Source organism: Podarcis muralis, chromosome 13 (genome assembly GCF_964188315.1).
Source record: "Podarcis muralis chromosome 13, rPodMur119.hap1.1, whole genome shotgun sequence".
Taxonomy (NCBI): Eukaryota; Metazoa; Chordata; class Lepidosauria; order Squamata; family Lacertidae; genus Podarcis; species Podarcis muralis.
Window position 1 is genome coordinate 58,036,332 of NC_135667.1, and position 24,503 is coordinate 58,060,834.

Consider the following 24,503-nt stretch of genomic DNA (forward strand, 5'->3'; position numbering starts at 1 on the left):
CAGAGAACTGGGCTCCTTCGGGAAGAAAAGTGGGATACAAGAACAACCGACAGCAACATTCCTTTAGTGCCTTGTCTTCTTTTTAAAGAAAATAACCCACCAATCCTAAAAACCCCAAAATGAAATTCCATCACTTTCACTGACCTGCTGTGTTATCAAAAATGTGATTCTTCGGAGCCCACATTCAACAAGGATGTTGTTCTGTATGTAGAACAGACCAAGAAGAGAACAGAGGCAAAGGTGTGAGTGAGCCTAGGAGAAACTTCCCACAGACATGACACCCTCCAAGGGCAAAATAGTTGATCTTTCAGGGAACAGCAACACAAACCATCGGCTCAGACAGCATCAATGTAGGCATGGCTTTGCCTTGAGCAGGAGCCAGCATTGGCCTTGAGGATCTGCAGCTGGTGATGTAGTCGGGTTCATCATTCAATGTGCACCCTTGAGTCCAAAAACCAGCTCAACAAATGCATTTTTTTGTGGGGAACAAATGGGATGTGTGCAGCTGCGCCCCCACCTCCCTGCACAAACATGGCAAGAGTTCGCAGCCCAAAAATGGAAAGCAAGCTGCTAAAAACAAGGGGCTAGCTGCCTAGTGCATGGCTGTCGGGGCACAACACATCTTCTTCGCCTGAATGAAGAACCTGACACACACACTCTGTTTGTTAAGGGGGCTGGGAGCTGCCAGGAACCCCCTCACAGCAGCTTTAACAAACTACATTTCCCAGGATTCTTTGGAGGAAGTCACGTGACTCAAATGTGTTTCCAATGAAGCCCAAGACCCATTCTGTTTTTCCTGCCAGTCCCCAGAGTGAAGTGGAAGGCACAAAACCTTGGACTGAGCAAAGGCTCTGAAGACGGGCACCAGCTCCTCATCTTCATGGTGCTCTGCCCACCGAATTGCAACATTCAGGATATGGATGGGCTCCTCTCGGAGGTTCTGGAAACGGCAAAGCCACACGGTCAGTTACAGTGACAACCATATACAGTGGTGCCTCGCAAGACGAAAAGAATCCGTTCCGTGATTCTCTTCGTCTAGCGGTTTTTTCGTCTTGCAAAGCAACCCCATTAGCGGCTAAGCGGATTAGCGCTATTTGCGATTTAGCGGCTTAGCGGCTATTAAAGGCTTAGCGGCTAAGCTGTTAAAAGGCTATTAACGGCTTAGCGGCTTTGAAAAAGGGGGGGGAAAGCGGGGGGGGGAATGGCGAGACTCGCAAGACGTTTTCGTCTTGCGAAGCAAGCCCATAGGGAAATTCGTCTTGCGAAGCGCCTCCGAAACGGAAAACCCTTTTGTCTAGCGGGTTTTTCGTCTTGCGAGGCGTTCGTCTTGCGGGGCACCACTGTAACTGTCTGGGAGACGCAGGGTGTACTGGCCTCAAAGTTGCTGGGGCTTAGGAAGTGGTGGGGGGTGTCTGCCAGGGAAACAGGCAAGCTGCTTTGGTCTTGGATTAGGATAAAGCAGCTGGAAGTTAGTCTGCTTTCCCCAGAAATGTCTGTGCAGGCTGAACAAATGCCATGGTGCCATGGCTTGGAGCCTTCCTAAAAGTAAGTGCCTCCCAGGTTCCCTCCCATCTGGGCTGCAAGAGTAAGTGGGAGGGTGGCAAAGGGGTGAAGCCCCACAGATGCTCTCCCACCCCATTTGTTGCCCAACTGCAACACAACAGCCCTGCAGTGCTGCCCATGGGTATTACTCTCCTGTAGCAGACCCTTTCTTCACAGGAGGATGGTGGCAGCAACTACTGGAATCATAGAATCATAGAGTTGGAATAGACCACAAGGGCCATTGAGTCCAACCCCCTGCCAAGCAGGAAACACCATCAGAGCACTCCTGACATATGGTTGTCAAGCCTCTGCTTAAAGACCTCCAAAGAAGGAGACTCCACCACACTCCTTGGCAGCAAATTCCACTGTCAAACAGCTCTTACTGTCAGGAAGTTCTTCCTAATGTTTAGGTGGAATCTTCTTTCTTGTAGTTTGGATCCATTGCTCCGTGTCCGCTTCTCTGGAGCAGAAGAAAACAACCTTTCTCCCTCCTCTATGGAGAGTAAGATCCATTGGCAGCACTGCAGGACTGTTGTGTTGCAGTTGGACAAGGAACAGGGTGGCAGAGGCTGTCTTGGGCATTCTGCCTTCCCCACTTATTGGCGCGCCAGCGTGGAGTGTTGGACTAGGACCTGGGAGACCAGAGTTCAAATCCCCACTTGGGCATGAAGCTGACTGGCAGTCACTGCCTCTCAGCCTAACCTACCTCACAGGGTTGTTGTGGGGATTAAATGAGGAAGGGAGAAACCTTGTATGCCACCTTGAGCTCCTTGGAGGCCCACAAGTCGCTCACCTTGCTGTCTTCTTCATCGTACAGCGTGGCCCTCACCTCACTGAACAAGGGGCTCTCAGAAGGGTTGGGGTCGGCAAAACAGGAAATGACCTCATCAAAGTTTCTGGCACAAAAGAGAAAACGGGGAGCAGAAGAATCACAGCAGGAATTAGAGGGCCTAAATGCCGATGTGAAGACTAAGGACTGACTGGCTGTTTTTTCAGTGGCCGCTTGGCTATCTAAACCTGGAAGTCCTTACAAGGGCTGTCGCTTGACTTATGGTATAAAAATGTCTGGCAAGTGACAGTCGTTGAGAAAATAACTCAGAGCATAAAAGGAATGGGGGCAGAATCAGACAAACTGTATGCAACATGGTGGGTGTACAAATAGACCTGGTCTTAAACAGAAACCCTCCAAAGCGTCTTTGAAGATACAGCTCTCTTGAACAGAATGGCCAGAACTACGTTCTTTCCTGGGAATGACTGGTGGTTAATAAAGACTTTTGTGCTGTCCCCAGGAACAGGATAATTTGGAAGAGACCTACAATTCACAGAGCGGTTTAGCAATCAATCCTTCTTCAAAGGGAGTTGTGGGAATTGAAGCTGGGAAGGGACCAGGGGCCTCCCAACAGCTCTCAGCACCCTCAGAATACTTTGGGAGACATCCTAACTATTTAAAGTGGTATCGTAAGCACGCCATAGGTACGGTGTGAATGTGGTCTAGCTGTTTGGTGACATTCAGAAGGCCAGGGTCACAACACATTCCTCCAAAAACATGGCTGTTCAGCTACCTGGTGAAGTCTCCAAATCTGTCAAAAGCCACCATGGCCCCCATCCGCTGGCAAAGAGGAGAAAAGCCACTGTCCATGAAGAGTTCAGTGCTGTGCCGGGCTAAGTCGGGGTTGGAGATGCTTATGGGCACAGACATCCTACACGCAAAGGAAGGGAAGAATCAGGCACAGCAAAGCCCCAGAGTCATGGAGACAGGACTCTTGGATGACTCAGGGGGTTATGGCTATTCTCGTAAAGGAAACAGGAGTGCTGCAGCAGCACCACGGATCCCCCAGGGCAGCCCTCACTCCTGCCGCCTTGGAGATTTCACAGCTCATGATGATGATCCCACAACTCCCAGCATGGATAGAAGGCTGACCCAGGACAAGTCACAGGAGGTGGCTGCGCACAGCTCATCTCAGCCCTTGAAAGTCCTTGCTGCTCCCAGTGTGGCCCTGAGGCCGCAAATGCTGGCTTCTTATTTCCACCTGGAGATTTTGATACTCACTTCTAAGCTTCATAGCAGAGACCAAGAACACGTAAAAAAATAATCATAATCCCATGATCCCGGAAGAAAGACCCTTTCACATGCTTACCAAAAAGCAAATTAGTTAGCAAGTCCAGAATGAATGAAAGAACCAGGGAAAGGTAGGCAAGGAGTCGTACACGCACTTGCAGCCAGGTTATTCTTTTTACATTGCCACTCATGCTGCACAGTGTAAAGAACCAGACACTCTACCTGCTCAGGGCGGGGCTGCTGCCTCTGAAAGAAGACACACAAAGCTTCCTTACACCTCATGGCCAGCCACTGAGCCACCTGCTCCAATCAGCAGCGGCTATCCAAGGTCTCAGGTGGAGAGGCCAGGGACTGAACCTGGGACCTTCCGGTAGCTCTGCCCCCATGCCCACACCTCCTTTCCAGCCTGCCCTTGTCCAGTTTCCTTCTGCACCATAGGTCCTCCCATGCACACATGTTGAAGAGCCCCCAAAGCCCCAGGTCTCTGGCTCTTGGCTAAGCCCACCTGTTTGGATGGGACGATGGCAGCATGAACTGGAATTCCACCACGCAGGTGCCGTCCGTGAGCTGGCGATGCTGGAGGCTGTTCAGCTCATAGGCGATGTAGGCTCTTCTCACGTACACCTGGGGAGGAAAGAAGGGAATTCCAATGACAGGTGAAGAGCGGCATACTGCTATAATCTTTTCCACCCCAAACGGGGGTGCTGGCCACAGGTTGGGGTGGTGGTGATTTTGCTTCTTGGATTTCCCCCAGAAAGGGCACATCTGGAGTGGGTGGGGAAATGCAGGTTGGAATTGGATGTCAATGACGTCGTGTGAGTGCTGCAACGCATCTGTGAATGGCAGGGGTTTGGGCTAGGCGACCCTTTGGGTCCCTCTCTTCCAGCCCTACTGTTCTATGAATGAGAACCCACCCTTCAGATCATGAATGCTGCATGCATTCATCCCCAGCCTGCCAGCAGTTGCCCCAAACTATGCAGCTGCCATCAATGCTACAAGAGCACTCTCCCTTTTTTGGAAGGGGGAAAAATGTCACTGTGTTCCATTCAAGCACTACCCTACTCTAGCCTTTGCCATCCTCCCTTTTACCTCAAGGGCTGCCATGCGGACCACCTGGTTGGAGTGATAGAAGAAAGTAGGCAGGACATCAAAGATGGTGGTTTCAGAAAGGATCAGTTTCTAGAAAGGAAGGGAGGAGCAGCGAATGAACAAACAGGCCTGCCGTTGGAGAACACAATACATTTTTAGAATCACGCTGGTTTAGAATTTAGAATAATAGGATTTTAGGGTTGGAAGGGATTCCACGGGTATCCAGTCCAACCTCCTGCAAGATTTCAGCTAGGTAATCCATGACAGGGGGCCATCCAACCTCTTCTTAAAACCGCCAAGGAAGGGGAGTCCGCCACCTCTCATGCTTCCATGAGGAAGTTTGATTAGAATCACTCAGGCCTCAAATGAGACCAAGGCCCTCTCCCCCACTGCAAGCTTTATATTACTGTAGCAAAGTTAAGAAGATGGAGTTATCACCAACAATCACTGTGTTTGTGTCGTGCACACAGCTGAGCTTTCAACAAAAGCATCAGGAGGCAGCATCCTTACTGGTTTGTGGCATTTTGATGCTGCTGCTTAGAGTTCTTCTCTCTATACCCATCTACATCCCTAAAGTATGGATCTGCCCACAGGGCATAATACTCACAAGGAGAAGGAAGAACAGAGTCATACAAGGAATGAATAAAAACTATAGTTTGAAAATGCTGTCTTCTCTGATAAGCATGCAGGGGTCTTTCTCAGCTAAGTTTATTTACTTTTTTAAAAATGAGGGATTTGACAGACTGACTCTGGGCAAAGGACTAGCTCCACCCCTGAGTACTTCTTGGCTAAAGCGTGACTCAAGTTTATGTCATGTATTCGTATCCGACCTGTTTTTCTCTCCTAGGAGCTCAAGGTGGCACACACAATTCTCTTCCTCCCCATTTTATCCTCAAAACGACCCTGTGAGGTAGGTTTGGCTGAGCATGAGTGACTGCCCAAGGACACCCAGGGAGCTTCATGGCCAAGTGGGGATTTGAACCCTGGTCTCTCCTGGGTCCTAGTCCAGCACTCTTGCCAAGACACGACAATGGCTCTTTAGTGTGAACAGATGCTGTCAGTTGCAAGAGCCAGACCTAACAAGCAATCCAGGTCACCTTTAGGTTTTCAGGGCAGAACTGGTGTCCGTACATGTCTATGGCTGAGAGGAAAATGGATTCCACCTGGTTGTGCCTCAGTTCGTAGGAAGGGAGGTGGGAGGCAATCAGCACCTGAGAACAAAAAGGGGCTTGGGTTCAACTGGCCCAAGGGAAGCAAGGAGAGAGGAATCACAGGGGACCTTTCAAGGCCCCAGCAAACCTTTTGAAACATACAGGTGAAAAGCAAGATTTGTGCACAATTGCTAACTTTTGTGCCATTTATTCTGCCTCCAAGACGGAGGATTTCAAACGATCTGAAAAGCGTGGGAGCAAAAGATCAGGAGAGAATGGAGATGTAAAAGTTAGTGGGGAAAGACACTGAAAGTGCCCCTATCTCTTCTGAGATTTCAAAGACCAGACATTTTCAAACGGTCTTTCCATGCTGACACATACAAAAAGTAGAGCACCATCTGTTTTAACCCCAAAGTATAAAGCAAACTGTTAATCTTGTTGTCATTCACAGACAACACCTTCAACATAAAAATAATAAATGCAAAATATAGAATACAGCAGGAAAACAAAACATCAGAAATAAAGCACAACAGCAACACATCGCAATAAGCAGAAGCATTACAGTTTAAAATGCTGAGTAAATTTGTAAAAAACAAAACAAAACAGAACAAAAAACCAACAGAATCAGGTTGGCCATATTACAAAATGAATTGTAGCTGGAATCTGAAGAGTTACCACCTGGACATATCAGGATCATCCTCTTTCTGTCAAACACAGAGTCAATGCTAAGGAGAAGGAACATCTGTAGCCCTCCAGATGTCGCTGAGCTACAACATCCATCGTCCTGAGACAACTGGCCATGCTGGCTGCTGGGTGTTGGGTGCCCAACAACATCCAGAGAGCCACACTCTTCCCATCCATGCCATGTGCTCTGGAAGGTCTCCTCAGATTCCTTGAGAAACCCAAACCCTCCTCCAGGGCATGCAAAGCTTGACATGGGGCCGTTTGGAACCTTCTCCCCTTAGGCAGCAACACAAAGCCTTGGCACAAAATGCCTGCAGTTCCAGGAATGAAGGAAGAACACGGGAGTCCCACTGACCTGCCTGGCCCTCAAGGCCACTTTGGAGTGCTCTGTTTTGCTAAGCTGAGTCAGCTCATTCAGAATGGCCATCAGCTCATCGGTTAGGGTGTGGTCTCGGCCACAAAGGTGATCCTGGAGGTAAAAAATGCCAGACTGTATTGTCTCTTCCTGCACCAATGTAGAAAGGAACCAGCAGCGGATAGGGAGCCTGGCTTTTGAAGCTGAAAGCTGAAGGGGGAACAACATCTCGGAAGAGGGGATTCCAGCAGCTCCCTTGCTATTTTTGCTATTGCCAAGAGGCACAATGTTGTTAGTGTAATCTTATTATATTGGTATTGAAATGTTGGAGCTTTTGTATGCTGTTACATTTGCTATTATGCTATTGGGAAATGAAATTGCTCTTGCAGTGGCTGATTTCAAAATGCCTTCCTGTTTTCTTTGTTGCAAGCTGCTTTGAGCAAGATTCATTTTTGTGGAAAAGTATCATACAAATAAAATTCTGAATCAATGGTGAATCTGGGGGCTGCTCCAGAGGTGGCCAAACAACAACTCCCCCCATCCCCAGTCAGAATGACCGATGGCCAGGGAAGATGGATGCTGCCGTCCAACCAGGCCCGGAGGGCCACAGACACGCCAAAATCTGTGGCTCCCCAGGAAGCCCCTTACTCCTGGCTCTTAGCTTCCTCCTGCCACTCACAATCAACATCGTCACCAGGAGATTCTTCTTTGCCACCTGCGCATGGGAGAAAATGCATTCCAGAACCGGGGTCATGTCGGGCATGTATTGCTCACGTAGGTGGATCACACATTTGTCATAGTGAGCTGAGACAAAAAGGGAAAATAAAAAGGGGTGCTTGTCAGATTTGATCTCCCTCTTTCACTCCCGTGATGACCAAAGAGCGGCAAACCTGTTGTTGAGCCTACCTTGCTGGAACTGGGTCTCCACCTGCAAATAACACCTTAGGAGATCCAACACGACTGATTTCATGTGGCCTCGGATGCCACTGCGATACCTAAACAAGGGGAACAGATGTATTCCTCTCTTGCTGGGGTTGACAAAAGCTTTTGGAGAGCTGAAGGTGGGTTCAGAGGGGCTTTGCTTCTCGTGGTGGGCACCTACATAGCTTTGTCCCACTGATTTTGGTTAAATAGGCTTTGCAGGTTTCTAATGCAAGAGAAAAACCTGCTCAGCCTGTTTACAACAGGCATTGGTAGGATGAGCAACGCCACCTCTTGTAAAGTACTTTCAACTCTCAGCTAAAAATATCATGTTGCTAGCTTGAGGAATTTAATTGTGAAGCACAGCTGTTCGAATAAAGTAGATGAAAAAGTACGAAGGTTTTAATTTTTTTTAAAAAAGGAAGCACATAATTTATGTATCATGTCAGAGCAAGTTGATCTGGAGATTTAAAACATATATATATATATATATATATATATATATATATATATATATATATATTTGCTTTCGTAGATTTTCACGGGTACAGGAATGCAGGTTTTGGTGTCCTCGGGTATCTTCCCGTGTAAAAGTTGGGGTGTCTAGGCGACGTTTCGACGAGGTCTCACTCGTCATCTTCAGGCTGGTGCTTTCGGCTTCTTGTTACTGGAACAGAGCAGGATCTCAGTGTTTGAGTTCCTATAAATACTGTTGAGGAGGTGTGGCCTCCTATGTTCTGGGCAGAGAGGAAGTTCCCAGGCTAGTGTGCCTTTTCTTCTTTTGTTCCTTAATTGCTTGAGGGATATCTTGAGTGATTTCTTGAGTGATATCCTGAGTACCACTTAGGTGGGTCATTAGGTGTGGATTAGTTGTTAAAGCCTTTGTGTCTTGACCTCTTGAACTTTGTGAAGAGTTTTTCTGAGAAGATGGGTGTACTACATTTAGTACTACTACATTTAGCCAGAGCACAACTAAATGTAGTACACCCATCTTCTCAGAAAAACTCTTCACAAAGTTCAAGAGGTCAAGACACAAAGGCTTTAACAACTAATCCACACCTAATGACCCACCTAAGTGGTACTCAGGATATCACTCAAGAAATCACTCAAGATATCCCTCAAGCAATTAAGGAACAAAAGAAGAAAAGGCACACTAGCCTGGGAACTTCCTCTCTGCCCAGAACATAGGAGGCCACACCTCCTCAACAGTATTTATAGGAACTCAAACACTGAGATCCTGCTCTGTTCCAGTAACAAGAAGCCGAAAGCACCAGCCTGAAGATGACGAGTGAGACCTCGTCGAAACGTCGCCTAGACACCCCAACTTTTACACGGGAAGATACCCGAGGACACCAAAACATATATATATATATATATATATATATATATATATATATATATGTGTGTGTGTGTGTGTGTGTGTGTCAGGGGTTCAGGAGCAGAGGGACAGGAAAGGGAGGAATTAGAGACCGAGGGAGAGGAATCCGAGGGAGAGGTCAGCGATGATAGCCATCCGAGGTCTCTAAGTCTCTCCAGCGAATCAGAGGATTCACAGAAAGGGGCTCCCGTGGTCAGAGCTAGGGGGTTGCCAGAGGGAACACCCCAGGAAGGAGGGGCCAGAGGGGACTCAGAGAGCAGCAGCTGGAAATCGGGACCAGCTTCCCCACCGGAGAGCAGTAAGGGGGAGGAGTCCCAAGCATCGGCAGCAGGCAGCTTTCCGTCAGCGGAAGGACATGAGTCAGGGTTAGCCACGCCTGCATCAGAGAGCGAGGAAACGGTCAAAAGGAAGGTCAGGGGCAGCGCGCGCGCGCCAAGTTCAAATGTACAAGAGGGGGGCGCAATGAGCAGCCCGGAGAGGGAGCCGGGTCCCAAAGCCCGCCGAAGAGAGGGGGAGGAGTCCGAAGGGTCCGCTTCCGAGGCGTCCAGGAAGGAAGGCACCCAGGGGGGTAGTAGGACCCAGAGGAGGAAGGAGAAACGTAGAAGGTGGAGTAAGGCTAGAGTCTTAAACTGGTGTACAGGGGGCGGAGACTCAGACGAGGCTTCGCTGGTCTAGGGTCTAGACGTAGAGACGCACGCTAGGGTTTGAAAATGGGAACTAAACTTCAATAAAGACTTTGTACAGTTCTGCTGGCTAGTGTTGGTCTTCTGTGAGCTGGGACCTGGAGGCAGTCTCTGACAGTAAGCCTCGTCTCACAGTTTCATCGGTTTTCTTCGCCTCAAGCATCGCTGCGGGAGCGAGGCAGGGAGGGCAGAAGACTGGTGCCTTGCGAGCTCACAAAAGTCAGGTGAGATGACTACAGAACAGAAAATAGCTTCCCTGCAAGAAGCGGTGACACAACTCAGCGCTGAAATAATCGCATCCAGGAAGAGAGAGGAAGAAGCGGCAGCTGCCTGCAGAGATCTTCAAGCCAGGTTGGAAGGGCTTGTGAAGCAGGGGCTACCGGGACCCAGATCCGAGGGGATTGGGTTGGGGAAGAGAGGAGGCAGCATTGTATCTCATTTTGATGGGAATTTGCAGCAGTACCCCAATTTCCGAGCAGATGTGCTGTTTGCGCTGCAGCTGCTGGAGAGAGACTTTAGAGATGAGCGGGAGAAAGTGGGGTTTATTTTGTCTCATCTGCATGGGGACGCGAAAGCATGGCTGCGCAATCTGTGGAGGGATAAGGATCCAGCGCTCCAAAGCGCAGATGCATTCATTAAAGCAATGGACTCCTGTTTCTTATCTAACATAGACATTGACATCACCCGGAAAGACATATTTGGGCTAAGACAAGGGAAAGCCAGCGTAAGGCAGTATCATTCCCGTTTTTTTGCATTGGTCAACGCGCTGAATTGGGATAAGGATTCTCCGCCAGTTAGAGACCTTTTTTTGGAGGGATTGAGCCCACAGATCAAGGATGAGATGGCACGGGGAGAGAGACCCACAACCACTCAGCAAGTGGTTGAAAGAGCGCTGTCGATTGGGGTGAGGCAGGAGGAACGCCCATGGAGCAAAGAAGAAGGGCGTTGGGGACGCACACCAGCGAGAGTGCCCTCCCTCTTGCCTAGAGAGGCAGCGCGTGCGCAGTCCACGCCTCCACAGGGAGGGGGCGAAGAGCAGATGGAGATTGGCGGTGCTAGGGCTCACTCAGCTACCAGAGCCTTAACACCGGGAGCAGTAAAACCGAAGCTGCCTAGAAGGAACAGGAAGTGCTATATATGTGAGAGTGGAGAGCACATGGCGAAAGAGTGTCCCCAGAGGATCCACAAGCACACTGCAGCTTCAGTGACAGTATTGGAAACAACTCAGCAGAGAGAACCACAGCAGGGAAACGACGAAGTCTGGCTGGAATAGGAGGCACTGGGGCCCAGCCAGACGAGTCAGTGAGGAAGTCCCCAGAGATTTTGCAGCCCACAGACCCCCTCCCGCCCAAACCAGTGGTGCAACTCACCGCATCGCTCCAGCTGCCCAATGGACTCACAGTAGAAGTGCCTATTACAATTGACTCTGGCAGTAATGCAGACTTTAGAGGACTGGAGTTCATTCAACAACACAACGTAGCTTTACTGCCAGCCACGCTGCCCCTGAAGGTTGTCACGGTGGATGGCAGGGAACTGCTAGGGGGGCAGGTGGTGCAGCAGACGCCGCCGATGGTGATGCAAATTGGGAATCACCGGGAGGTCATCAGCTTCAATGTCACCCAACTGTCGGACACGCCTGTAGTATTAGGCATGAGTTGGCTGCACAGGCACAGCCCAGCATTGGCGTGGTACCAGCGCCAACTGACTTTTGGATCCTCCTACTGTGCAGAACACTGCATTATACCCAGCCCAGAAGGGGAAGAGGAGGACCCGCAGTTACAGTTGGGTACGCTGCAAGCAGTACCCCTCAAGTATGCGGAGTTTTTGGAGGTATTCTGCGAGAAGGAGGCGGACAAGCTACCTCCTCACAGACCCTATGATTGCAAGATTGACCTCCTGCCGGGGGCGACGCTGCCAACTGGGAAACTGTACTCCATGTCTGAGGATGAACTGCAGGAACTCAGGGAGTTCATAGATCACAATTTGAAGCGTGGGTTCATCCGGGAGTCAAAAGCGGTGGGAGGCAGTCCAGTATTCTTTGTGAAGAAGCGGGACACGCCCCAACGGAGGCTGGTGGTGGACTTTCGAATTTTAAACTCGAAAACCAAGCCCTCAGCTTTCCCCATGCCCAAGATAGACGACCTGCTCGCGACGGTGCGGAAAGGACGCGTTTTCACCAAGTTGGATCTACGTGGGGCGTACAACCTGATTCGCATGCGCGACGGCGACGAGTGGAAGACGGCCATGTTCACGCCACTGGGCACCTACGAATACAGGGTTATGCCCTTCGGATTACAAAATGGCTCTCACACTTTCCAAGCTTTTATGCATCGTGTGCTGGCGGGGCTCCTTTACAAGAAGTGCGTATGCTTCCTGGACGACATCCTGATTTTTTCAGAATCGCGAGAGGCGCACGAGAGGGATGTCAGGGAGGTTCTGCAGAGACTGAAGGAGCACAGGCTGTACGCCAAGCTGGAGAAGTGCCAGTTCGACGTGACGGAGGTGGATTTCCTGGGCTACAAGTTGTCGGACAAGGGGCTCGCCATGGACAGCGCCAAGGTTCGCGCAGTTTTGGACTGGAAAAGCCCACGCAATCGGAAGGAAGTCCAGCGGTTTGTCGGCTTTGCCAACTTTTACCGCAAGTTCATCAAGGGATTTGCCATGCAGACAGCGGCCATCACCGACACGCTCAGCTCCAAGAAGAAGAAATTCATCTGGACGGAGCAAGCGGAGCAGTCCTTTCAGAAACTCAAGCGGCTCTTCGCGTCCGAAGAGCAGCTGCTGCATGTGAATCCCAGCAGACCCATGAGGGTGGAGACAGACGCCTCAGACAGAGCCGTGGGAGCTGTCCTGTTGCAACAAGACCAGCAGGGGGACTGGAGGCCGTGCGCCTTCTACTCGAGGAAGCTCAGCAAGTCGGAGCAGAATTACACTATCTGGGACAGGGAGTTGCTAGCCATACATGCAGCATTCAAGGCATGGAGGCACTTCCTCATCGGAGCCAGACATACAGTGCAGGTCCACACGGACCACAAGAATCTGGAGTACTGGCGCACGGCTAGGTTCCTCAACCAGAGACACATTAGATGGGCAGAGTTCTTCGCGGACTTCGACTTCAAGATAGAGTACATTCCAGGCGACAACAACGTGATGGCGGATGCATTGTCCAGAAAGCCGCAATACCTTGAGGAGGCGGCACCGGCGGCGGCCAAGCACATTTTCGCACCGGAAGCGTGGGCATGCGCGTCGGCAACCGTGGACCTGGACGCTGTACGTCGCGCGCTGTGGGAAGACCCCTTCGCACAGGCCAAGATGGAGGAGGTGCACAGGGGCACAGCGAGGGCCGACGAGTTCCAGATACGCGATGGGTTGCTCCTCCACAAGGGAGCACTCTACGTGCCGGGAGACGACCTCCGCGCAAGGGTCCTGCAGCAGCTACACGACGCTCCCACCGCCGGGCACTTTGGCAAAGAAAAGACTGTCGAACTAGTAGCCAGAGACTTTTGGTGGCCCAAGATGCGGGGGGAAGTAGCGGATTACGTCTCGAGATGTGACACCTGCCAAAGGGCCAAGTCAGTTCACAAACCGCCGGCGGGACTGCTGGAACCGCTGCAGACACCGTCTGAACCGTGGGAGAGGGTGGCCCTGGACTTCGTCACGGATCTGCCCAGCTCGAGGGGAAAGACAGCAGTGCTAGTGGTGGTGGACATGTTTACTAAAATGGCACACTTCATTCCGTGTGCGAAGGTAGCCACGGCAGAGCAGACCGCCAAATTGTTCATAGACCACGTGTTCAAAGTCCACGGTCTGCCACGGTCTATTCTCTCCGACCGGGGGCGACAGTTCATCTCGAACTTCTGGCAGAAGCTGATGGGCATTCTGAACGTCAAATTCAATTTGGCGTCGGCGAGACACCCACAGACCAACGGGCAAGCGGAGAGGGTCAACGCCATCATGCAGCAGTACCTGAGATGCTACGCCAATCAGCAGCCCACGACATGGGTGGACTACCTGCCACTCGCCGAGTTCGCTTACAACAATACGAAGCACGTGTCGACGGGGGTGACGCCGTTCTTCGCCAACAACGGGAGGCATCCCAGAACCTTCCCGGGTTTAGCGAGAGTGGGGGAGGGGGAGCCACAGGCAGCGGAAGCCTTAGCGTCGGAGTTGCAGGAAGTCCACGAACAACTCAGGAGGCAGTTAGAACTAGCAAAGCACGCATACAAGGTGCAGGCCGACAGACACAGAAGAGTTGGGGAAGACATACAGGTGGGAGACTGGGTCTGGTTAGCAGCGCAAGCAGTGCCGACCAGATCGTTAGCGAAGAAGAAGCTAGGACATAAGCAGCTAGGACCTTACCAAGTCCAGGCACAGGTCAATCCAGTGGCCTTCCGGTTGGCTCTTCCGGAAGGTTCCAGAATGCATCCGGTGTTCCATAGATCGGTGCTCACGCCCTACAAAGCACCTCATAGATTTCAGGAGCCAGACACAGCACCAGACCCGCTCAGAGAAGGGCCCAGAAAGGGGGGGTCGCCTAGGAGGGGGCACATCAACGAGGTCACAGAGATTTTAGACTCGAGGTGGGGGGAAGAGGGAGTAGAATATCTCCTAGCCAGAGAGGGTACCCCGGCCAGTGCCAACAGCTGGGTACCAGACTATGCCTTGGAGGAGCCTCTGCTCAAAGAGGAGTTTCATGCCATCTTCCCGCACAGGCCCATGCCAGCAGAGTATTTCGACGACTGGCTCTTCACACCCACTCTTTCAGCCAGCACATTCCAGGGGTTCGCCTCGGACGAGGAACAGGCACCAGTCCCAAGCTCCCAGGTGGGTTCGCCACCGGGGTCTGCCTCAGACCACTCGTATTGGTGGGACGATCAACCAGAGGAGCAGTGGCGCAGGAAGTGGCTGAGGGGTCCTTGGCTGGGACCACCCGAAGAGGGGGAGGGGGGCGAGACGGACATGGACGTGTTGGGGGAAAACGTGGGGTTCGAGCACGGAGACAGAGAGATGGAGGCAGAGGAGAGCGAGGTCGACGAGTACATGGGGGACGAACTGTATCCTGCACGCACCCCTGCTACGACGGAGCACCCAGGACCCACACCGGAAGGAGGGGAGGGGGGAAGGGGGGGCTTCGAGGGGGGGATGGATGTCAGGGGTTCAGGAGCAGAGGGACAGGAAAGGGAGGAATTAGAGACCGAGGGAGAGGAATCCGAGGGAGAGGTCAGCGATGATAGCCATCCGAGGTCTCTAAGTCTCTCCAGCGAATCAGAGGATTCACAGAAAGGGGCTCCCGTGGTCAGAGCTAGGGGGTTGCCAGAGGGAACACCCCAGGAAGGAGGGGCCAGAGGGGACTCAGAGAGCAGCAGCTGGAAATCGGGACCAGCTTCCCCACCGGAGAGCAGTAAGGGGGAGGAGTCCCAAGCATCGGCAGCAGGCAGCCTTCCGTCAGCGGAAGGACATGAGTCAGGGTTAGCCACGCCTGCATCAGAGAGCGAGGAAACGGTCAAAAGGAAGGTCAGGGGCAGCGCGCGCGCGCCAAGTTCAAATGTACAAGAGGGGGGCGCAATGAGCAGCCCGGAGAGGGAGCCGGGTCCCAAAGCCCGCCGAAGAGAGGGGGAGGAGTCCGAAGGGTCCGCTTCCGAGGCGTCCAGGAAGGAAGGCACCCAGGGGGGTAGTAGGACCCAGAGGAGGAAGGAGAAACGTAGAAGGTGGAGTAAGGCTAGAGTCTTAAACTGGTGTACAGGGGGCGGAGACTCAGACGAGGCTTCGCTGGTCTAGGGTCTAGACGTAGAGACGCACGCTAGGGTTTGAAAATGGGAACTAAACTTCAATAAAGACTTTGTACAGTTCTGCTGGCTAGCGTTGGTCTTCTGTGAGCTGGGACCTGGAGGCAGTCTCTGACAATATGTTTTAAATCTCCAGATATATATATATATATATATATATATATATAGATATATAACTTATATATATATATATATCTCCATCACTAACAGCCTTGTCCCCTGTGTTGCTCTGGAATTCTAAGAAACCAAATCTTGATTCAAAATGGTATCCGACTGTTTCCCAATGTAAATGAAAATCCGATTCTTGAACTGAGGAGCCACCATGCAAAATTTAGTTATGAAATCTTAAAGAAAGAAACAACTTTCAAATATATAATGTAGGAAAAGGCCCCACGGGCTGTTTGCTGCAACTCTCCTTCTTCTAGGCAAGGCCACAGCATATTCATTAAACCAGCCTTCCTCAACCTGGTGCTGTCTAGATGTTTTTGACTACAACTCAAATCAGCCCCAGCTAGGAAAGCAGAAAAAAACTAGGCACCCAGCACACACATTGGGTGTAGGGAATGTATGCTGCATGTAAGTGAAGAGAAAGGCAGGGTGCCCATCCCCTGAACTTGCCTCTGAACTAGCTGCACGATGCTCTGGGTGTTCAGGAAGAAGACCTCCCGGTCAGCTTTCCGCTGCAGGGTGGCTGCATGGCTGTCCAGAATGCTGGCAATCTGGGAGGCAAAAGAACATCAGAAGAGCCTGGCTGCTGGATCCAGCCAGTGGCCCATCTAGTCCAGCCTCCTGCTCTCACAGGGGCCAAGCAGATGCCTGTACGACATCTGCAAGCAGGACCTGAGCACAAGAGCCCTCTCCCCTAAAGCTGTTTATGGACCCTAGCATGTCTTTTAGAGGAACGAAAGAGAGGGCAAGGAGAAAAACCAGAGGAGATGACTTGGGAGCTGCCTGTTTCTGCACTTTCAGTTCTGTGCCCATGCTTCTTTCTCCAGAGCAGCAGAGGATGTTCACAGAATCAAAGAACTGTAGGACTGGAAGGGACCTCAAGGGTCACCCAGTCCAACTCCCAGCAATGCAAGAATCACAGCAAAATAATCCCCAACAGATGGCCATCCAACCTCTGTTTAACAACCTCCAGTGAAGGAGAGCCTTCTGGGGGAGTCCACTCCACTACTGAACAGCTCTTACCATCAGAAAGTTGAATCCATTGGTTCATGTCCTACCCTCTAGAGCAGCAGAAATCAAGCTCACTCTATCCTCTGTATGAGCGCCCTCCTATACTGAAAGTAAGGCCAAGTCCCCTCTCAGTCTCCTCTTTCCCAGGCTAAACATCCCCAGCTCCTTCAACCTGTTCCTCATCAGGCTGGGTTTCCAGACCCTTGATCATCTTGGTCGCCCTCCTCTGTAAACCTTCCAGGTTGTCCATAACCGTTTTAAATTGTGACGCCCAGAACTGGACAAAGATTCCAGGTGGGGCCTGACAAAGGCAGAATAGAGCTGTACAATGACTTGAGCTGGACACTAGACTTCTGTGGATGCAGCCCAGGATTGCATTAGACCCCTTTGCTGTTGCATATTAACACATCACAATCCGGAGGACCCCTGCATGCCAACTGGAGAAGAGCAGTAACTTCAGTTACACAGACCTAGGGAGGGGGAGGGGAAACTCTGCACAAAGCTCAAGAACACCCCCAGTTCTCTCAGGATCCCCCCTGGGCCTCCCCAGCATTTCTTTGAAGGCAGCCCACCCCCAGTCCTCCTGGCATCACCTGCCCTCCCCCTCCCCACTGCAGGCCTCACTTGCTGGCTGGGGAACTGGCACAGCACTGAGGTGATGTTGCTGGCATACTGGGCCATCACTTTCCGGATTGACTTCTCCACAGATGGCGGGATGCGGCCCGAAATGCTTGTCATGATCTCTTGCAGCTCCAGGAGAGGAAGAGAGGGGTCCCGGAGGGTCTTCATCAGCTTGAAGACCCATTCTTTGAGCTGAACAACAACATCAAAAAGGAGTAAATTATCAGGGACACAAAGACCTCCCAAATAAGACACAGATTCAGTTTGGGAAAAGGCAAGTTCAGGGGCATCGGCAGTTTGTGCTGAGGGGCTCTATTGGTATGGGGACTGCCAAGGAACCCAAGGGAAGTACAGTGGTACCTCGGGATGCAAACGGGATCTGTTCCGGAGCCCCGTTTGCATCCTGAACAGAACGTAAGACGCGGCAGTGCGTCTGTGCGTGCACAGGTCGCGTTTCGCCGCTTCCGCGCTTGCGAGTGACGTCATTTTGTCCGTCTGTGCATGCACGAGCGGTGAAACCCGGAAGTAACGCACTCCGTTACTTCTGGGTCGCCACGGAGCACAACCCGAAAGCGCTCAACCTGAAGCATATTTATCCCGAGGTATGACTGTATTAAGAGAAGTTTTGCACATTTGAGAAAACTGTCTGGCGCAATGAAAGCCAGCTTTGGCCAGGACTGCCTGGGAGCCTCCCAAAGCACAAGGAAGAGGCCCCACTTGCTTTGCTTGTGGAAGATCCCTGGCTTGTTCCTGCCAGGAACTGTTGAGCCCTTTTCCGCATTACCACCACAGCCTCTGACGTGGCTCGGCCCTGCCACCCCCTAGCTTAGAAGAAGGCTTCCTGTCCCTGTGGGACTTTGTTGGCTCCAGGGCAACCCACAACCTCCTTGCTTTCTGTGCAGGATAAGTGAAGCATCTGGCATGAGAGGGTGTGGGACTTGGCTTTGACTGATAGATCTGTTGTTTGTATTGTTTTAGATTAATCTTAATAAAAATCAAAAGCTCACACATGCAAAACCAGCCAGGGGTCTTTGCACACAAGGAGACCCCCCCCCCTTACTTTGGTGCTGAAATACGGCTCTGGCAAACAATATCCATTCATGACGTTCATCAGGCTCTCCAGCACGTTGTGGAAGACCTGGTGCAATTTCTCACCGAGGATGGGCAGGGGCTGTTGAGTGTGCAGCCCACCGGTGTACAACTGGGCCTGGAGGTGGGGATGGGGTGACATTGGGGAGGGCAGCACAAGAAGGAAGAAAGCAGAGAAAATCCTTTTAGAATCCAGAAGGGCGGAGCAGAGGCGGAGGAGAGCCCAGCCAGACACACCTTCCTTTCCCAATCAGCCTCGGCTCACTTACCAGGTGGACTTTGGTGGGGTTGTCCAGTTCAAGCCTCGCCACAACACAGCCCGTCTCCAGCAATGTACCTGGCCGCTTCACGTAATGGATGAGACCCGATTCCTCCACTGCCAAGGTCACCACCATCTTCATCACCTGTTTGGAGAGTGACAGGAGGCTTCCTCACCCTTGCTGGCAGGCTTCGGATGAAAGCTGGATTCACGCAGGACTGGATTAGCCCTTAAGCAAAATAAGTGTGCGCTTGGGGCATCCAGGGAAAGGGGGCACCCCAGAAATGATCCACTCATCCCCACCCACTCTGCAGCTGAAAGTTCATTGCGCTCCCGTTGGCCCCTGCCATGCGGAGGCTGTGAAGGCAGCTCCAGAGCATCCTCAGAAATGCTTCCCAGCCAGCCAAATGCCAGGGCTACCTCGATTTCCGCATAGCTGTGGCCCACACAGACGTGTCCCCCGTCATCCACCGTGTACTGCAGGAGCTTCCCAGCAGAGGGAGAACGGAGCAAGGTTGGGTCGTTCTCCTTTTCAAAGTCGCAGGTTTTATTGCCAATGGTGATGCGGTATCTGCAGCCGAAAAGAGACGGGGGTGCTGGTTAGCTTTTAGGGTGTTAACTGTTAGGATATTTCCGTTCCACCTTAAAAGGGAGCAGGCTTTTGTGAGTCACAGAGTCTGCGTATTTCCTGTTCACAGGATGTTTATGTTTGCTATTGCTTTCGTTTTCTCTGTCTGTGCCTGAACACGCTAGCAGGCGGTCATGTCTTTTCTTTGTTCTGACCAACATTGAATAAACTGTAAATATGCTCTCCTGCTGTGCATTTTTTGCTGTGTGTGTGGATTCTGCTGAAAGAGTGTGCACCAGCCTAGGAATGTGGCAATCTATTTCTAAGGCTTCGTGTCGCTAATTGCTGATACTGCGTGACTGCGTGACTACGGGAGGTCGATGGATCGTCCGGCAGCCGGCTTGGGGGCTCAGATGGACGTTATCTCCCTGGCAGTATCCCAACAACAGGTTTCGGGCCCAGATTCACGGCACTTACAGGAGAGTAAGACTGCGACAGACTGCTGAGGTATGTGGAAAAGCGAAAGAGGAGGCTTTTCTGTTGGGCCGCGGCAAAGAGTCTTTGATGTCTGGCAGGGCTTAATTGGCCTGGGAGCCGAGCCAGAGGCTTCGTGATTAATGAGCTGCCAAGATAAGGAGTCTTTGAGGCTTTGAGACTCCAGCTCAAGAAAAGACCTGGAATGGAGTTTTTCCAAGCGTCTGAAGCTGCTGAATGCCCAAAGTTAAATGGGAAAAATTATCAGACCTGGGCAAAATGGTGTGAGAGTTTGCTGCGTCAGTATGGAGTCTGGCATACTGTGAGTGAAGCCCCTCCAGTTCCTCTGACAGAGAAATGGGAGGCCCAGAATTTGAGGGCTGTGGACGTAATAGTCTTATCCGTCTCTCTGGAGGAAATAAAAACGCTTGCTGGCAACGTGACGGCACGTAAGATGTGGAATGCTTTGAAAAAAGCTCATCTGCCAGTCATCCCAGCTCAGTGTTTGAATGCCCAGAGTTTGACTGCATCGGAGGTCCTGGCTGTTTCCCAGAATGCGAGTGAATGCAGGGATGCTGAGGGCACCGGTTGCAAGCTGCAGAGGGAGCAGACTGTGATGTCATCCCAGGCAGCATTCCAGTCTCCAAGGGGAGCCAAGGAGTCGGCAGCTGAGAGCTCTGTTTCTCGTGGGAGCCAAGGTCATCGTCTTTGCAGAGGCCGGAAGGCCAGAGGTAAACAAAGACAGATGCCTGCAGATGGCCCGAAGCAGAAGGGGTTGAAGAGCCCACGCCAGTGGAAAACAAGGCTGGCACTGCTTCACCAAAGGCTAAAGGCAAGTCTGATGGCCAGGAGCAGGGGGGCAAGCTGCAAAAGCCCACGCCAGTGGAAAACAAGGTTTTGCTTGCTGCAAAGACTGCTCCAAAGGCTAAAGCCAGATTTGTTGTGGACTCAGGCGTGAGCCGCCATTTGGCGAAGGACCGCCATCTGTTTATCTCCTTCAAGCCTCAAGATGGAGAGATCCACCTGGCTGATGGAAGGACGTTGCAAATTGCAGGAGTAGGGACTGTGAAACTTGCAAGTCTGCACACTACCATCAGAGATGTGCTTTTTGTTCCAGGAGCTGCGGGCAATTTGCTCAGTGTCCCACAGCTGATTCTGCGTGGTTTTGAGGTTTCCTTCAAGAGGAACGTCTGTGTCATCAGGAAAGGCAAAGAGGACATTTTGCATGCAAAGTTTATGGATGGCTTATTCTGTATAACTTATGGTGACAATGCTATTGCTGTGTCTAATGCTGATTCTTGTTGTGTTGCACAAACTAACAAAGTTCTTCATGCAGGATGCATTCATGATGCACATCGAAGATTTTGTCACCTCTCTTGGCAAGCGCTGGCCAAGATGCCTGAGTTGGTTGAAGGTTTGAGCATCAAACCCTGTAAATTTCACATGAAATGTGTATCTTGTGCAGAAAACAAGGTGAAGGTTGCTCCAAAAGGCAAGGAGTCTAGCAGGCAGGCTTCCAAACCGTACCAGCTAGTGCACGCAGACCTGGTTGGGCCTCTTGCGCCCTCTTTGGGAGGAGCAAGGTACTTCATGGTTCTAATTGATTCTTTTTCCAGGTACATTCATGTGTTTATGCTTGAGCAGAAATCGCAAGCGTTTCCTAGGTTCAAGGCATTCTGTGCTTGGCTGGAGAATGCTCACGGTAAACGTATCGGCTGTCTGTTTACTGATCGAGGCGGGGAGTTCACTTCTCAGCAGTTTGAAGCTTTCCTGACTGAGAAGGGAATCCAGCATGACTTGACAACGCCTAGATCGCCATGGATGAATGGGCTTGCGGAGCGAGCAAATCAAACATTGCTGCAAGGAATGAAAACCTTGTTGCATGATGCCAACCTCCCTGAGAAGTTTTGGGGGGAAGCTCTGTCAACGGTAGTTTATACCTATAATCGCAGACTGTCATCACCTATTGGTTGTACTCCGTACGAGAAGATGTTTGGTAAGAAACCGAACGTCAAGCACATGAGAATCTTTGGTTCTGACATGTGGGTACACACCCCACAGAGCAACAAGCTTGGGAAGCGTGGGGCACATGGTTTGTTCATGGGGTATGAAAAAGGTGCATACAGAGTATGGATGACTAACTCTAAATCCATAAAGTTCACAAGGAGTGTTGAGTACAATCCTAAGGGGGGGGGGGAATGTGGGAATTTTCCAGAGTTACCCAGAGGAAGATGTAGGTGATGTGAAAAAAAACAGATCATGCTGAAGAAGCTGAGGAAGCTGAGGATGATGATGATGATGATGATGATCAGAGTTCGGATTCCAGTTCAGTGGGCGGCGCTGCTGCTGGTGTCAGTGACAGTGATGACACAGCAGACTACAAGAGCGCAAAGGCGTCAGTCAGACCATCTGATGCGTCTGACAATGAACTGGAAGAACCACTGTTCACCATTGGTCACTTTTCTCCTAAGAAAGAGGAGATGAGTCCAGAAGACTTGCGTCTAGTACGTAGGTCTGAAAGGGCGACCAAAGGCAGACCTCCTAAGAGATTTGCTGATGAGTTTGCTAAGATGGCAACTGCTGTTCTTAGTAGCTCAGAGAAGGTGTGGGAACCTTCAAGCTTCAAAGAGGTTCAGGAGTTAACCTCTAAAGATGCTGAGCCTTGGCTAAATGCCATGAAGGCTGAAGTTGATTCCTTGAACAGGAACCAAACTTGGGAACTGGTACCCGTAGTCCCAGGTATGAGACTGGTTGGCAGCAAATGGGTCTTCAAGGCCAAGACAGACCAGAATGGCAAGGTTGTCAGACACAAAGCCAGATTGGTTGCCAGAGGTTTTTCACAGGTACCAGGACAGGATTACCACGAGACCTACTCACCCACCGTCAAATATGAGAGCATTCGGCTGATGCTCAAGATCGCTGCGGAGGAGAAACTGCATGTTTCCCATCATGACATTAATACAGCTTTTTTGTACGGGATTTTGAACGAGGAGCTGTTTATGCTTCCACCTGATGGAATGCAGATACAGAAGGGAATGGTCTGTAAACTGCGGAAATCCTTATATGGTCTCAAGCAGAGTGCCAGGTGTTGGAACACAAAACTCACTGAGACGTTGCTTTCTCTAGGTTTTCACCAGGGCAAAGCTGATCCATGTATGTTTGTCAAGGAGGAGGGGCAAAACAAACTGTATTGTTTATGTTTTGTTGATGATCTTCTGATGTTTTGGAAGAATCAGGCTTTGTACCAAAGCACCCTAGCTCAGCTGAAGGAGCACTTTGACATGAAGGATCTTGGTGAGGTATCCAACTATCTTTCTCTGCAGGTGGAGAGGGACCAAGCAGGTAATTTTCTGGTACACCAAACACAGAAAAATTGCTGATGTATTAACCAGGTTGAATTTGGTTGATGCAAACCCAGCAGACACACCGATGGTGACAGGTTACCAGGTAGATAGTACTGCTGAAGCGTTTTCTGACACAACGCTGTACAGATGCATTCTAGGCAAGTTGAATTTCATTGCTAGATGCTCAAGACCTGACATAGCAGTAAGCACTAACCTGCTTAGCAGACATGCTAACAATCCTACTGTTCAGGATTGGAAACCTCTGAAGCGCATAGCCCGCTATTTGAAAGGGACTTTGCACTACAGGCTAAGGTTCACCAGTCAGAAGACTGGAGGTCTTGAAATCTTTGCAGATGCAAGTTTTGGAAGTGACACCATGGATGGTACAAGCACTTCTGGAGTATGCTACATGTACAACCACTGTCTGTTTGACTGGTTGTGCAAGAAGCAGACGACAGTGAGCCTAAGTTCCTGTGAAGCAGAACTCAATGCTCTGTCATTTTCACTCATGGATTGTGAATGGTTGATGCAACTGTTTAAGGACATCGGGGTTTCTGTGAAATGTCCTATACAAGTGTATCAAGACAATAGATCTTGTTTGGCTTTGCTGAACTCGGAGAGTTGCAAGCAAATAACCAAGTACTTGCAGATTAAGCTACATCGTGCAAGAGAGTGTATTCAGAAAGGACTCATTCAGGTGTCCTACATGGCAGGAAATGAAATTCCTGCTGATCTGTTGTCTAAGGTTGTTAACAGAGAACAACTTAAGGTTTACGTACAAAGGTTGCAATTGGGTTGAACCACAGGTACTACAGGTTACATGGAAAGGGGGAGGATGTTAGGATATTTCCGTTCCACCTTAAAAGGGAGCAGGCTTTTGTGAGTCACAGAGTCTGCGTATTTCCTGTTCACAGGATGTTTATGTTTGCTATTGCTTTCGTTTTCTCTGTCTGTGCCTGAACACGCTAGCAGGCGGTCATGTCTTTTCTTTGTTCTGACCAACGTTGAATAAACTGTAAATATGCTCTCCTGCTGTGCATCTTTTGCTGTGTGGATTCTGCTGAAAGAGTGTGCACCAGCCTAGGTATGTGGCAATCTATTTCTAAGGCTTCGTGTCACTAATTGCTGATACTGCGTTGACTGCGTGACTACGGGAGGTCGATGGATCGTCCGGCAGCCGGCTTGGGGGCTCAGATGGACGTTATCTCCCTGGCAGTATCCCAACTGCTACCCATTGCAGAGAGAAGGGTGTCCCTTTACCGTTGCGTCTTTCCATCAGTTGCTGTGACCAAGAAATCTTTAGTTAAATATTCATTTTAAA

At 50.7% G+C, this 24,503-nt stretch overlaps 1 protein-coding gene across 11 annotated transcripts in view; it reads right to left on the reverse strand.

The window, feature by feature from the left end:
- ACACB (acetyl-CoA carboxylase beta) overlaps positions 1 to 24,503 on the reverse strand; it is a 74,045-nt gene that overhangs the window by 16,745 nt on the left and 32,797 nt on the right. For 7 of the 11 annotated variants that reach the window (XR_013390511.1, XM_077917705.1, XM_077917702.1 and 4 more), the window contains 16 exons: positions 19,217 to 19,367; positions 18,807 to 18,941; positions 18,509 to 18,655; positions 17,452 to 17,640; positions 16,267 to 16,367; positions 7,787 to 7,875; positions 7,560 to 7,684; positions 6,881 to 6,994; positions 5,788 to 5,901; positions 4,691 to 4,780; positions 4,107 to 4,225; positions 3,824 to 3,847; positions 3,105 to 3,242; positions 2,336 to 2,438; positions 833 to 940; positions 145 to 201 (listed from right to left, as the gene is read on the reverse strand). Coding sequence is in view for 8 of the 11 variants with exons in the window: in XM_077917705.1 (XP_077773831.1) it covers positions 145 to 201; positions 833 to 940; positions 2,336 to 2,438; positions 3,105 to 3,242; positions 3,824 to 3,847; positions 4,107 to 4,225; positions 4,691 to 4,780; positions 5,788 to 5,901; positions 6,881 to 6,994; positions 7,560 to 7,684; positions 7,787 to 7,875; positions 16,267 to 16,367; positions 17,452 to 17,640; positions 18,509 to 18,655; positions 18,807 to 18,941; positions 19,217 to 19,367 (1,804 nt within the window). In the remaining 3 variants the exon portion in view is untranslated. Of the gene's footprint in view, positions 1 to 144; positions 202 to 832; positions 941 to 2,335; positions 2,439 to 3,104; positions 3,243 to 3,823; positions 3,848 to 4,106; positions 4,226 to 4,690; positions 4,781 to 5,787; positions 5,902 to 6,880; positions 7,084 to 7,559; positions 7,685 to 7,786; positions 7,876 to 16,266; positions 16,368 to 17,451; positions 17,641 to 18,508; positions 18,656 to 18,806; positions 18,942 to 19,216; positions 19,368 to 24,503 lie in introns of those variants that run through there. The other 4 variants (XM_077917704.1, XM_077917703.1, XR_013390512.1 and 1 more) reach the window with 4 other exon arrangements.